Source organism: Erpetoichthys calabaricus, chromosome 17 (assembly GCF_900747795.2).
Source record: "Erpetoichthys calabaricus chromosome 17, fErpCal1.3, whole genome shotgun sequence".
In the NCBI taxonomy this organism is placed as follows: domain Eukaryota; kingdom Metazoa; phylum Chordata; class Cladistia; order Polypteriformes; family Polypteridae; genus Erpetoichthys; species Erpetoichthys calabaricus.
The window spans coordinates 59,555,952-59,569,285 of record NC_041410.2 but is presented as its reverse complement, the minus strand read 5'-3'; the positions used below and the strand labels follow the sequence as shown (position 1 = coordinate 59,569,285).

Below are 13,334 nucleotides of genomic sequence, written 5' to 3'. Positions count from 1 at the left end.
TTACACAGTGGTATAATCAACAAAAGGAAGTTGATCGAGTGACAGAGTGTCGGAGAAACTCGAAGGCTCAAGTTCACAAAGTTGTACAGTGCCCGAAATTAAAAAAGAAATTACATATCAAAGTCGCCGTGAAAAGGCGAGTCATAGCCCACCGTCTGAGTGTCATATGAAAGCTTATTAGGGTACAGACAAAAAAAATAGGGAAAAAAGCACGAAATGTCAACTTTAATCTCAAAATTTCCACTTTAATCACGTAGTTTATTTTGCCATTAAAGTAGAACATCATAAACTTCATCTTAAAATCGTTTAATTTACTAGTTTCTCAAATCCCATTGTAACTAAAGTGGCACATTAAATGCTTTGTTCTGTATTTGATCTTCTATGTGCTCTACATGTGTGAATCACTACCAGCTTCTTAAACGGGCTTTCTCTTTCTCCGACAGGACACATAATCCATTACATTCGTGATATTACAGCTCTCTGAATAATTAAAATACTGAGATGTATACGTGATATCTTTTTCATGATGATAGGAATGAAAGCATGTTATTAAACGGGGACACGGTGGCGCAGTGCTTGTTCATGTCTCACGCAAGAGGCTTGTGGCGCCATGCGCGACCTTCGATGAAATAATTTACTATAGAAGTACTGTCTCTTTCAAATGTACTAACCTCCAATTCCTGTCCTTACTTTTCTTTCTCCAAAAACCCAATCGCCACACAATCAGCTATATAGACGTGAAGCCATCTGTAAGCTTAAAACGCAGATTCTTCAAAACTTTTAAGGAACATTGAAATATCTTCGTAGTACATGTTTAATTATTCTATCCGTCTAGCATTCCAGTGTCGCATCAGCAAGAATACAACGCAATGCAGGAACAATCCCTGAACTAGCTAGCGCTGCAGCACTGTGTCCTCACATGTTTAATTATTAACAATACAGATTATTTAAATGAAGTTAAAAGTTTTATCTGTATAATATAATCAACATATTTTGCTGCATTTCATCTTAAAAATGAATACCGTCATCATATGTAAATACGCGCTTTATAAAGTGGCGCAGGTTGTGTAATATTATAACTGTAGTGCAAGTTTACAGTGAGGTAATTGTACTTATAAGTAAACAGTTCTACAAGGAGCACTTGATGGACTGATTGAGTATGTTTATAGTTCTTGGGATGAAACCTTTTCTAAACCGCAAAGTCCGTACTGGGAAGTCTCTAAAGCGTTTTGCCGTGGCTCAGGCAGCGTCTGCTTCATGCTGTATACCGATATTTCTCTTTCCGATCAGCTGCTGCTGTGATTCCTCACTCAGATACAGTGATATAAATACTCCGAGTGGTACAGTGAGAGTAATATGGAAAAAGATGATCTGCTGTGGCAACCCTTAACGGGAGCAGCTGAAAGAAGAAGAAGATACAGTGAGAGTTACAACGCTAAAGCAGTTATGGTATTTGGAATGCTATGGCTATTCCCTGGACCATTATATTACTGCAGGTTAATTTTCAGTGGATTTATAAAGCCACGTCAGGAATGTGGAGCTAAGAAAGAAAGGGTGACCACGCAGGAACAGTAGCACTACTTTGACGCTGGGTGCTGCCAGTCTGCAAAACTGAGCGGAGAAATTGCGTACACTAAGGTATGAGTTACCGTGGAAGTGTGCGTGGCTTTACGGCAAGTTTCGGTTTTATACATCGCGATTTGAGTGTGGAAACGGGAGTACGCAACATTTCTGTGCGTACGCACCGTTTATACATGAGGCCCCTGGAGTCTGGATCATCGTCATCAGGATTTGAGTGAGAGGATGAGTCATAATGATATTGTTCATCAAAGAACACTGCTCCAGATGGTTCGTCGGCTACCTGGGGTGCCTGGGGCGCAGTGGGGACAGGAAGTGGAAGGGTAGGTGGGGGTGGAGGCTGGTATGGAGGGGGTGGACAAATAACGGGGTATAGGGGGGCCTTCTTTTCTGTTTTCTTTCTTTTATTCTCGGGCTCTGATTCTATCTTAGTTTTTTGCAAAGGTAATAACATTTCTTCCTTTTCTTTCCGGGTTTTAACTTCAGCAGCGAGCAATTCATTACGCTTTTGTGCTGCCTCCAGGGTTCTATCCTTTATCACTAGTTCCCACCTATCAAACATATCCATTCGGTAAGAACTCTTATTAGAGCATCCTTGGGTGTTTCTACACAAAATTTTTCTTATTTCTTGTATTTCTGAAATATTCCCCAGTTCCATTAATTGGCCATCTACCACCGCTTTGTTTATTCCATTTTTTACACGCTTTCTTAAAATCTAACCCGGTTTTCTTTTCTATTAGTTTCCTAGGTGAACCTCCTTTCGGACCCGAGTGGGAACTGGAGTCTGATATGTTTTCCAAAAATAGTCCTTCCAACAGAGACTTTTGATTTCCCGTGGAAACCTTCTTGACCGTTTTACTATTTTGCTTTCCCATAACTAAATAGCTCTGGACCGCAGAAGAATAGATCAGCCCTCGCGACGTTCTATCTCCAGTCCCTTCCGCTCCCGGATCAATACTCTTGTGGTTTCGTGGCTTTAGCAGACTGACAATCTGTTCAGCACGGAGTCCGGGACTTTCGACAGGTCAATGCCGATCCCTTCGTCAAGTGCCTCCTAGTTGGTAACCGCTCTTGGTGTCCACCACAGATTAACCCGTAGGAGCAGGAATATGACCAGACGTTAAAGACAGAAACTCGTCCTCCCACACAGTGTTTTTCCCAGATACTCAATATATATTCTACTCATTTTACTCCCTTTCCTCTATTTCTAGGTGTGTGCCACTCACCCCTTTCTGTTCCACTTCACGGGGAGTAACTTACTAATGTTCTCAGCACCTTACACTGTCCCCGAGGGACCCAAGTATTATTCCCTGCTTTCCAGTTTACTATCCGTTAGGTGATAACAGTATTTTATTTCTCAATTTTCTTTCCCGTAAACCCGGTCAAATCCCTGAGCTATGTCATTCACTCAATCGGATTCCCTCGGTCTACTCACCAAGAATTTTCTTATCCTGCTAGGGAACTTCCAGTTCACTCGACCTTCGTATTCAATCGGAGGAGGCCAGAGGCTTCTCTCGCAGGATTCGCCCGAGGCAGGCCAGTCCTAACTTTTGCCGGAGCTGGTCCTCCCTTTCCGGCCGGAATCGGTCCTCTTACCGGTCCTCTGGATGATCCCGCTCGAGGAGTCACCTGTCCGTCTCCGCCCCACGTTGGGCGCCAGAAAACTGTGGTCGAAGGTTCGAGGCAAACAGCAGGCAGACAGCAGATGTAGAGTAAAAAAGCAATTTCTTTATTCTTGGTGAGTAGAGAGACCTACTGCAGCTCCTGTCAGCTTTGTGTCACTGACAGTTACCAACAATAGCCCCCTTTTTTTGGGGGGGGTGAGTTTCCTTTTTATAGAGAGTCTTACATCTTACAGTGACAGCTTTAACATTAGGTAAGGTTACACAATTCTTTGGGGGATTTTAGTAATATTACAACACATTTGTTCAAACAACTAAAGAAGAAGTGAAAAAGCCTGTTCCTGAGTACAGACTAAGAGTCAGCAGTTTGACAGAAATGTTGTAAGTTTGTCCTTTTAGCTTGTGTACACACTTAATTTTTATATGTAAGTCTTATTAATAAACAATTAATCCATGGCTTATTAATACAAACTAGTAATATACTTATACTGTTAAATGATTATACAGTTAATGGTTTCCCTCTTTTAACAATCTTAATGCATTCATGGTTAACACAAAGAATTCTTATACTTGCAAATATATACATATACATTTTCTTAGCATCAGCTGGGTTGCATAATAATATATTTTCCATCCACCCAAATGCACACAGATAGTAATCATCAAGGCATTTTAGATTTGTTTATCTAAGTACAAAAATAGGTCAAAAGGTCCTCAGTCCAAGATTCTCTGTTCAACTATTATTTAATATATTGATTCAAATTTTTTATTATTCCACAATGGCAATATGTGAAGCCTATGTTCAAAATAATTCTTAGTGCACTGACAACTTTAGCCCTGTTGTTTGTTGTCATGCAAACCATACGGTCTTCTCACAGTGACTATAATGTCAGCGCATCATTCTGACCTTGCACAATGATGTTGTCTATCTGGTCTTCTGGGAAGTAGCATGGTTGCAAACAGTAGCTTTCCAGTTGTTTTGTCATTGAAATGTATTGTTAAGGATAGGTATGGCTTAGATGTTCGGCTTAATCATAAATCCATTGCTGTGGCAAAATGTAAAAACCTTCTGCAGTTTATGCATCAGAGTTTGGTGACATGAATCATATAATTTAGGCAGAGCTGTTTGAATTATTTTTGGTTGGGCAGTGTGTATCTTGGGTCTAAAGTATTCAAAAGTTGTTTGAAACCATCCCTGTCAACCCGCACCGTCACAAGGTCCAAATACTTTCTGATTTAACTGTATCAAAACTAGGGCCCACGATTTACCGCATCCCGCGGAATTTAACGCCACACTGCGGAATTTAGGGTTTTGCAGCGGTAAAAAGCCACGCCGCAGAATTAACCTAACTGCCGCGGAAAATACCAAATCTGAATGAAATCTCACCATTTGAGGCATATTGATATTAGTATGATTAGTTTTGCTTACTTCTTTAAGTTCTTTCTTTAGCCTATTGCATCATCTCATTACGTCATTAGCCCTTCCATTGGAAGAGTAAACATTAATTTTTTAAGTCGATTTATAGCATTGGTGGTACTTGTAGCAATTTTTAAATCGATTTATTGGCTGTAGTAACAGTTTGACCTATAGTGTACTTTACAATCAATTAGGCTTATTTAAATTTAGTAAAATTAATCTTTCAGTATGGCCAATAACAATAACAAGCAACGCAATAAAACTGTAGTGAATATTGGACCGGGACAGCGAGTTAAAGAATTTGGACAGGATAAATTCTATGCCGAAGGTGGTTTACTGTGGTGCAAGACTTGTAACGAACTGGTTGATCATGTTAGACGCCAGACTATAACTGATCATCTGGGGACAAAAAAGCACACACAGTGTGCAAATAAACGACAACATGAGGCCACGAATGACCGCACAAGCAGCAAACGACAAAGTACTATTACCGGATGCATTGAACAATCAACTGCTGCCAAAGATACATTAGTGATGGAACTGGTTGAAGCATTTATGGCAGCCAATATACCGCTGGAGAAAGTTGACAACCCTACAAAGCGTAGTTTTATGCAGAAGAACCTGAAGGGCGGTGCTGGAATACCGCAGGCTAATACACTTAGGGAACTATACGTTACAAGAATTTTCAACCAACAACAGGCTAATATAATAGCGAAGCTAGCCGGACAGAAAGTGGCCGTTATTGCCGATGAAACAACGGATGTTGTTGGACGTTATGCTGTGAATGTACTTATTCAACCGCTCAATGCTTTTAAACCAGATGAATGTACAGCAATGTTAGTGAACATAGATTTTTTTAACCGAAGTGAACAATGTAAGCATTGCGCAGCTTATTATCCATACTCTGACTGAGGTTAATGTGCACTGCAGTGATGTTGTAGCGTTCGTTACGGATAATGCAGCTTATATGAAAAAATGTTTTCGTGACAGTTTGCGAGGAATACTGCCAAATGGCGTTCATGTCACACATTGGGCCCACATCATGTCATTAGTTGGAGAAGAGTTTCGTGAAGCACTACGACTTTGTGATATGCTGGCTGCTTCTTTCAAGGCCATATTCTCCAAAGCATCAGGACGTCGTACTAGATATCTTCATCATCTGCGACAAATGAAAGTTGAAAAGGCAGTCATGCCGCCAACTGCAGTCATCACAAGATGGAACTCTTGTTTCGAGGCTGTGCTGTATCACTCTGAGTATCTAGACTATTATATCTCGTTCATTGCTACTGAAATCGAACACAGTGAAGCTACAGTCCAGTTAAAGAAGCTGTCGGCGTTGCTGCAAAGTACTGATAAACTTAACGAGCTGAGAGCTGAACTTGAATTTGTATCTGTTCACTGCTAGCCAATTATGAACACTCTGACTTCTTCTGAGGCACAGTCATTCATGGCTGTTGATGTCTACAACAAAGTGTCTGACTTACTGTCTTGCCTGAAATCGTTTGGATTTCCAATTACACCAGCAGCTGTGAAGATGCAAAGCACAATGCTGCTGCTAAACTTGAAGAATATTTTGTGGGAACCAAACAGCCGGCAATAGACCTATTCAGATCTGTGAGAATATTTGATCCATGACAGCTACCACTCTTATCGAAGAATTTTGCTGATCATGCACAATCAGTGCCAACAATGATGGCTGCAGCAGATTAATGGCAAGCTTATCTGGACATAGCATCTCATGAAGTAATTCCAGCAGATATCACTGCTTTTTGGCGTGCCTCGCTTAGCAGCTCTTGCTAAAGTTTACATTGCGTTGCCGATCTCTTCTGTTGATGTGGAACGTTCGTTCTCAAAATATGGATCGGTGTTGTCACCACAGTGATATTCTCTGTCACAAGAAAACCTACGAGCTTACAGTGCCGTTTTCTTCAACAATAATTAAACAATAACTTTAGAAACATTATTCGATAGTTTGTTGAGAATAATATTATGCCTACGTATGTTTCAGCATCGTTTGCCTAAAGCAAATCTGTGGATTAAAATGTGCGGATGTGAACGCTTTGATATACCTATTTGATTAGTATTACGAATTATGATTGATTATTATTAAGGATTAAGAATAAGAAAAATTGCATTTATTTTGCTTGGGTTACGAATTAGTCTTTATGCCGCGGAATTTAAATAAACATGCCGCGGAATTTACGAATTCTTGCCGTGGTAAATCGTGAGCCATAATCAAAACCATATAGCTCATAACAGTGAGAGGGAGCTGGGTAATTGTCTCCTGAGGAGATTCGAAACAAGTGCTGTTTGGATTAAGATCGCTGTACACTAGGGCCTCTTTTTCACATATCATTGTCAATTACAGAATTTGCAAACTCTTTAAATTTAAATTACAGAATATTTAAATGAGTATTGAAATGGCAGAATTACATTTCATTCTCAGTTTCATTTCATCTACTTCAGGGTCTTTAAGTGTGGAGACTTTCCTGCCAGCAAGGTGTACTGAGCAGGAATCAGTCCAGGATTTGGTGTAAGTCCATCACTGGAATCTGCAGGATCTAAAGCATCAGACTGCTTATCACAAGTTCATTAGTGCAGCAAGCACACTACAAATAAAAATGAAGGTGCAGCAGTACAGTTTGTTCATTTTAAGGTTTTGAATGCTGCCCTTTGTTCACAGTTGCACGGGTTTCTAATGAAAAAGTGAAATAACATGTTGATTGCTAAAAAACAATGGCTCACCTGTGCTAGAAATCAACATCTTCATTAAAGAAAGAAACTCCTTTAACAAGAGAAGTCTGATAAAACCTTTTAGTCAGTAATCAGGCAGGAGAAAAGCTTGCCCATCTGCGTCATTTATTTCACCTGCAGCACCAAGCTGAGGGGAGAGCATCTCTAACAGCAGTCTATTATAGCATGATGAGAATGGTCACAGAAACAAAAAAGAAGTTAATTTTATAAACTATTGAATTTACGTACAGTACTAATCAATGCATACATTTCATTCTCTGATTGGTTTAAAGACAGGAGGTGCTTAGCATAGAGCACAACCAGCCTAAATAAAAGCCTTTGTCTATTACAGTGGTGTGAAAAACTTTTTGCCCCCTTCCTGATTTCTTATTCTTTTGCATGTTTGTCACACAAAATGTTTCTGATCATCAAACACATTTAACCATTAGTCAAATATAACACAAGTAAACACAAAATGCAGTTTGTAAATGGTGGTTTTTATTATTTAGGGAGAAAAAAAAATCCAAACCTACATGGCCCTGTGTGAAAAAGTAATTGCCCCCTGAACCTAATAACTGGTTGGGCCACCCTTAGCAGCAATAACTGCAATCAAGCGTTTGCGATAACTTGCAATGAGTCTTATACAGCGCTCTGGAGGAATTTTGGCCCACTCATCTTTGCAAAATTGTTGTAATTCAGCTTTATTTGAGGGTTTTCTAGCATGAACCGCCTTTTTAAGGTCATGCCATAGCATCTCAATTGGATTCAGGTCAGGACTTTGACTAGGCCACTCCAAAGTCTTCATTTTGTTTTTCTTCAGCCATTCAGAGGTGGATTTGCTGGTGTGTTTTGGGTCATTGTCCTGTTGCAGCACCCAAGATCGCTTCAGCTTGAGTTGACGAACAGATGGCCGGACATTCTCCTTCAGGATTTTTTGGTAGACAGTAGAATTCATGGTTCCATCTATCACAGCAAGCCTTCCAGGTCCTGAAGCAGCAAAACAACCCCAGACCATCACACTACCACCACCATATTTCTGTTGGTATGATGTTCTTTTTCTGAAATGCTGTGTTCCTTTTACGCCAGATGTAACGGGACATTTGCCTTCCAAAAAGTTCAACTTTTGTCTCATCAGTCCACAAGGTATTTTCCCAAAAGTCTTGGCAATCATTGAGATGTTTCTTAGCAAAATTGAGACGAGCCCTAATGTTCTTTTTGCTTAACAGTGGTTTGCGTCTTGGAAATCTGCCATGCAGGCCGTTTTTGCCCAGTCTCTTTCTTATGGTGGAGTCGTGAACACTGACCTTAATTGAGGCAAGTGAGGCCTGCAGTTCTTTAGACGTTGTCCTGGGGTCTTTTGTGACCTCTCGGATGAGTCGTCTCTGCGCTCTTGGGGTAATTTTGGTCGGCCGGCCACTCCTGGGAAGGTTCACCACTGTTCCATGTTTTTGCCATTTGTGGATAATGGCTCTCACTGTGGTTCGCTGGAGTCCCAAAGCTTTAGAAATGGCTTTATAACCTTTACCAGACTGATAGATCTCAATTACTTCTGTTCTCATTTGTTCCTGAATTTCTTTGGATCTTGGCGTGATGTCTAGCTTTTGAGGTGCTTTTGGTCTACTTCTCTGTGTCAGGCAGCTCCTATTTAAGTGATTTCTTGATTGAAACAGGTGTGGCAGTAATCAGGCCTGGGGGTGGCTACGGAAATTGAACTCAGGTGTGATACACCACAGTTAGGTTATTTTTTAACAAGGGGGCAATTACTTTTTCACACAGGGCCATGTAGGTTTGGATTTTTTTTCTCCCTAAATAATAAAAACCATCATTTAAAAACTGCATTTTGTGTTTACTTGTGTTATATTTGACTAATGGTTAAATGTGTTTGATGATCAGAAACATTTTGTGTGACAAACATGCAAAAGAATAAGAAATCAGGAAGGGGGCAAATAGTTTTTCACACCACTGTATATCCTTGTTCTTCAATATCTTAGTTTAGATATTACACTTAAAATGTGTGTGCATGTGACAACTATCCAGTTTTTTAATTAAACATTTAGTGTACATCAACCTGCTCCTGGTACAGTCTTTGTTGTTTACTTGACCTTTATCTGGTTTCCTAACCCACCTTCTTTAACTCATTGATAAACTGATATTTTGTACCACTTGTTCTTAACCGGGGGAGCCCAGTAAACTTTCAGTGAGGGTTGTGAGAGTTGCAAGATAACTAATACTAATTATAAAATAGCACCAAAACACTACGATTACAGGAGTGTTAAACCTGTCAGTTTTCTTGAAGACCCCCTTTTAAAGTCTGTTTTATATTGTAGCTTTTTCTCCAGTCGATGAGGCAGAATGGTGTTAAAGGCACTGGAAAAATCTAAGAACATTGACTGGGGTGCCCACTTTGTCCAAGTGGGATTAGTATTTGTGGAGCATGTAGATCAGAGCATCCACCACATTTTTTGTGCCTGATAGGCAAACTGCAGAGGCTTAAGGTGCTTTGAAACAAAGGGATGGAGCTGTATCAGGACCAGCCTCTCAAAGGACTTAAAGGTGTATGAAATAAGAAAGAGCAAGTGGTCTGAAGTCCTTGGGATCACTGGATTCTTTGGAACTGGGACAACACATGATGTTTTCCACTTCTGGGGAACCTGTTGCAAATTCGGGGGAAAATGACAACAGGTGCTGTTCATGAAATGGTCTATTTATATTATGAGAGAGAGAGAGAGAGGTTGGTAGCATACGCTAATAGCACATTGTCACAACTACCACATTGCCGGCACAGATCCCTAGCCAAAAACATAGGCAGTATAACAGTACTAGCAGCAAATATTACTGTTAATAAATGTAAGTTCAAAACAAACACCTTTTTTAAGGCTGCAGCAAAAGTACAGGAGGGTAAATATCACAGCCTGTGTAGTGGGGCCGCACATATTTTACTGGTGCCCTGAGGGATATAATACAGGACCTCAAATTGGAAAAAAGAAAATCTTATTTTCTTTACAGGGATCAGTTTAGTTTGTTTTCTAAATTTGACATGAATTCATTAATGTAATCTTAAAATAATCACACCAAGCCTATGCTGAAACTTTATATATTTTCTGTTTCATGTTGTATTAAGGAGCACGTTAAATGGGTCCCTTTGTCATGTGAGAATTGAGTGCTAACACAAAATATTTATAGTAGTGGGGTGAAATCTTTTTTTAATACTCTGTGTAATGACATTGCCTATTTCTCATTTTAATGTGCTTTCTCTGTTTCTCTTCTTTTTAAATTTTGTTTTCTACTTTTGCAGGTTTTCTTTTTCCCATATATCTCCACCCATAATGTGTAATGATGTTATTCCTTTTTCCCCTCTGCTTACTTTAGTAGAAATGATGTGATTATGGCACAGAAGGATAAGACACCAAGTTCTGTCAGCTCATCTTCTGAGGAAAGTATCACAGCATTCACACATGTTTGCTCTCAGCCGGATTCCAACAAATCTCATTTAGTCTGTGAAGCCTCACCACGTGGGGCACTGCGGCGCTCTAATTCTCCAGAAATTGCCCTTTTGTCACCACAGTCTACTGATACTAGCAGCAACAGTTTTGTAGGCCTTCGTGTTGTTGCAAAGTGGTCATCCAATGGCTATTTCTACTCTGGGTGCATCATTCGTGATGTGGGAGATGGACGCTTTCGGCTGCTTTTTGATGATGGCTATGAATGTGATGTTCTGGGCAAAGACATACTTCTTTGTGATCCTATTCCTCTAGAAACTGAAGTTACAGCTCTCTCTGATGATGAATACTTTAGTTCAGGTGAGTTCATTTTCTGTACTTAACAGAATTTGTTTGCTTAGTTATTAATTTAATGGCATACTTTTTTTTCTGTTCGATAGCCTGTACATGCACCTCTAATCCTTGTTTACACTGCAAAAAAACTTAGGTAAGAAATAAGAATTTCAGGAGAAAATGACTTAATATTAGTGAAATTATCTGTCCATGGAGCAAGATCATTGTACTTGCCAAGACTATCTTAAAATAAGTTAGTTCCAGTCTAGAAACAAGAAAGCTCCGATAGGTGTTCAAATAAGTAGAAAATGCTGTTTTTTAGAACAAAATTACTTGAGATTAGACTTTCTACAGTGGAAATACACTGAATATTAGAAAATTTTTTAATTCAGTAGTTTTGCATTCTTAATTTTAGCACACTGAAAAATGAAGGCCAAGAAACAAGAGAATAAATCACTACTATAAGTGGAAAATTCTTAATACCAGTGGAGAAAGAAAGTCTTGTTACTTGAAACAAGTTAGCTCATCTTGAAATAGGTAGTCCAATATTTAATCTTAGAGCATATATCTTAAAACAGGAAAATTATTTTACAAAAATCACAGCATAAGAAAAAAAAAGATTATTAAGAAATAAACGCTTGAAATAAGCAAAATTATATGCCAATGGGGCGAGATACAGTACTGTTTTAGGGTACTAGGGTGTTGTACCATGTTAGCCATTATGAATGTAGAGAAAAGCCAAGCAAAATGACTCCTTTTATTGGCTAACTAAAAAGATTACAATATGCAAGCTTTTGAGGCAACTCAGGCCCATTCTTCAGGCAAGATGTAATACAGAAACTGGAGTTCCCTATGTTTATATACACACTCTAGGACAAGAAACAACATTGGTAAATCTTTAAATGAGAAATTTTAAATGTAAAAAATTAATAGATTCATTCAGGCTAGGGTTAATTTAACAAGAGAGAAAAGAACAATGTATTGTCAAGATCTCTGGATAAGATAACTGTCTAACAAAGTCTTTTGAAGTTTGTAATGAGTTTTTTCAAAACAATGTGGGTCTGTAGACAGGTTGTCTGTTATTCTGAGAGATGTAAACAATCCTCATATCTGGCCATAAAACTCTTGTCACTATTCAATCCATGTTGTAAAGTATTAAATTTTAGCATGAATTTGACTTCCCATTCTTTTCTCTTTTGCTGTGTTTTGAAGCTGCCCATAAGCACTGTGACTTTAAAGTCCTTCTCACAGTGTCCATGGCTGTTGAAGTGGGCCGCTACAGGAACATCTGTGTTGCCATGTTTAATGTGGAACCTGTGTAAATTCATTCTTTGGCGGAGTGTTTGTCCAGTTTCTCCCACATAGAGTGCAGTGTCAGGACATTTCATGCAGAAAATTAGGTAGACTACATTAGATGATCTGCAGGAAAATGATCCCTTTATGTGATGTTCAAGTTGGCAGTGTGGTATAACTATACGGTCTGTATCATAGATGTGGGCACATGTTTTGCATCTTTTCTGTAGGCATGGAGATGTACCATTTTCTGTTGGTTCACTTAGGGAGCTTCGGACAATTAGTTGTTGAAGGTTTGGTGGTTGTCTGTATGCCAGGAGGGGAGGTTCAGGAAATACATTTTTCAGTGTTTGGTCATTGTTTAGTATTGGCTGAAGTTCTTTTATAATTTTTCGAAGTGTTTCAAGATGTGGGTTGTAGGTGACAACAAGGGGGATGCGGTTCTTGTTGTCTTTGTTTTTATATTCCAGAAGGTTGTCTCTGGGTATGGCAGTAGCTCTTCTTATTTGAATGTCTGTTGTTTTGGGGGTGTAACCTTGTCTGATGAAATCTTGTCTGAGCTCCTGCAGTTGTTGATCCCGGTCTGTCGGGTCTGAGCAAATACGATTGAACCGTATTGCTTGGCTGAAAATAATGGAGCGCCTTATATGCTTGGGGTGGAAGCTATCACTTTTCAGGTAGGTCCGTCTGTCTGTCGGTTTGTGAAAAACAAGTTACAAGGGTGTTGTCTTTCAGTTGAACGGTGGTGTCAAGGAAGCTGACTTCTGTTTTTGAGTAATTCAGCTTCAGCTTTATGTTGGGGTGAAAACAATTATATGCATTATGAAAATGGAGGAGGTCCTTCTCACTGGCAGTCCAGATTATGAAGATGTCATCTATGTAACGGAGATACAACATTGGTTTTACGATGCACATTGA

The 13,334-nt window shown here is 39.4% G+C and overlaps 1 protein-coding gene across 9 annotated transcripts in view; it reads left to right on the top strand.

Moving 5' to 3' along the window:
- The window catches only part of tp53bp1 (tumor protein p53 binding protein, 1), a 476,929-nt gene that overhangs the window by 373,194 nt on the left and 90,401 nt on the right, over positions 1 to 13,334 (top strand). For 7 of the 9 annotated variants that reach the window (XM_051920203.1, XM_051920206.1, XM_051920207.1 and 4 more), the window contains one exon: positions 10,720 to 11,150. In XM_051920203.1, the coding sequence (XP_051776163.1) occupies positions 10,720 to 11,150 (431 nt within the window). The remainder of the gene's footprint in view (positions 1 to 10,719; positions 11,151 to 13,334) is intronic. The other 2 variants (XM_051920208.1, XM_051920205.1) reach the window with 1 other exon arrangement.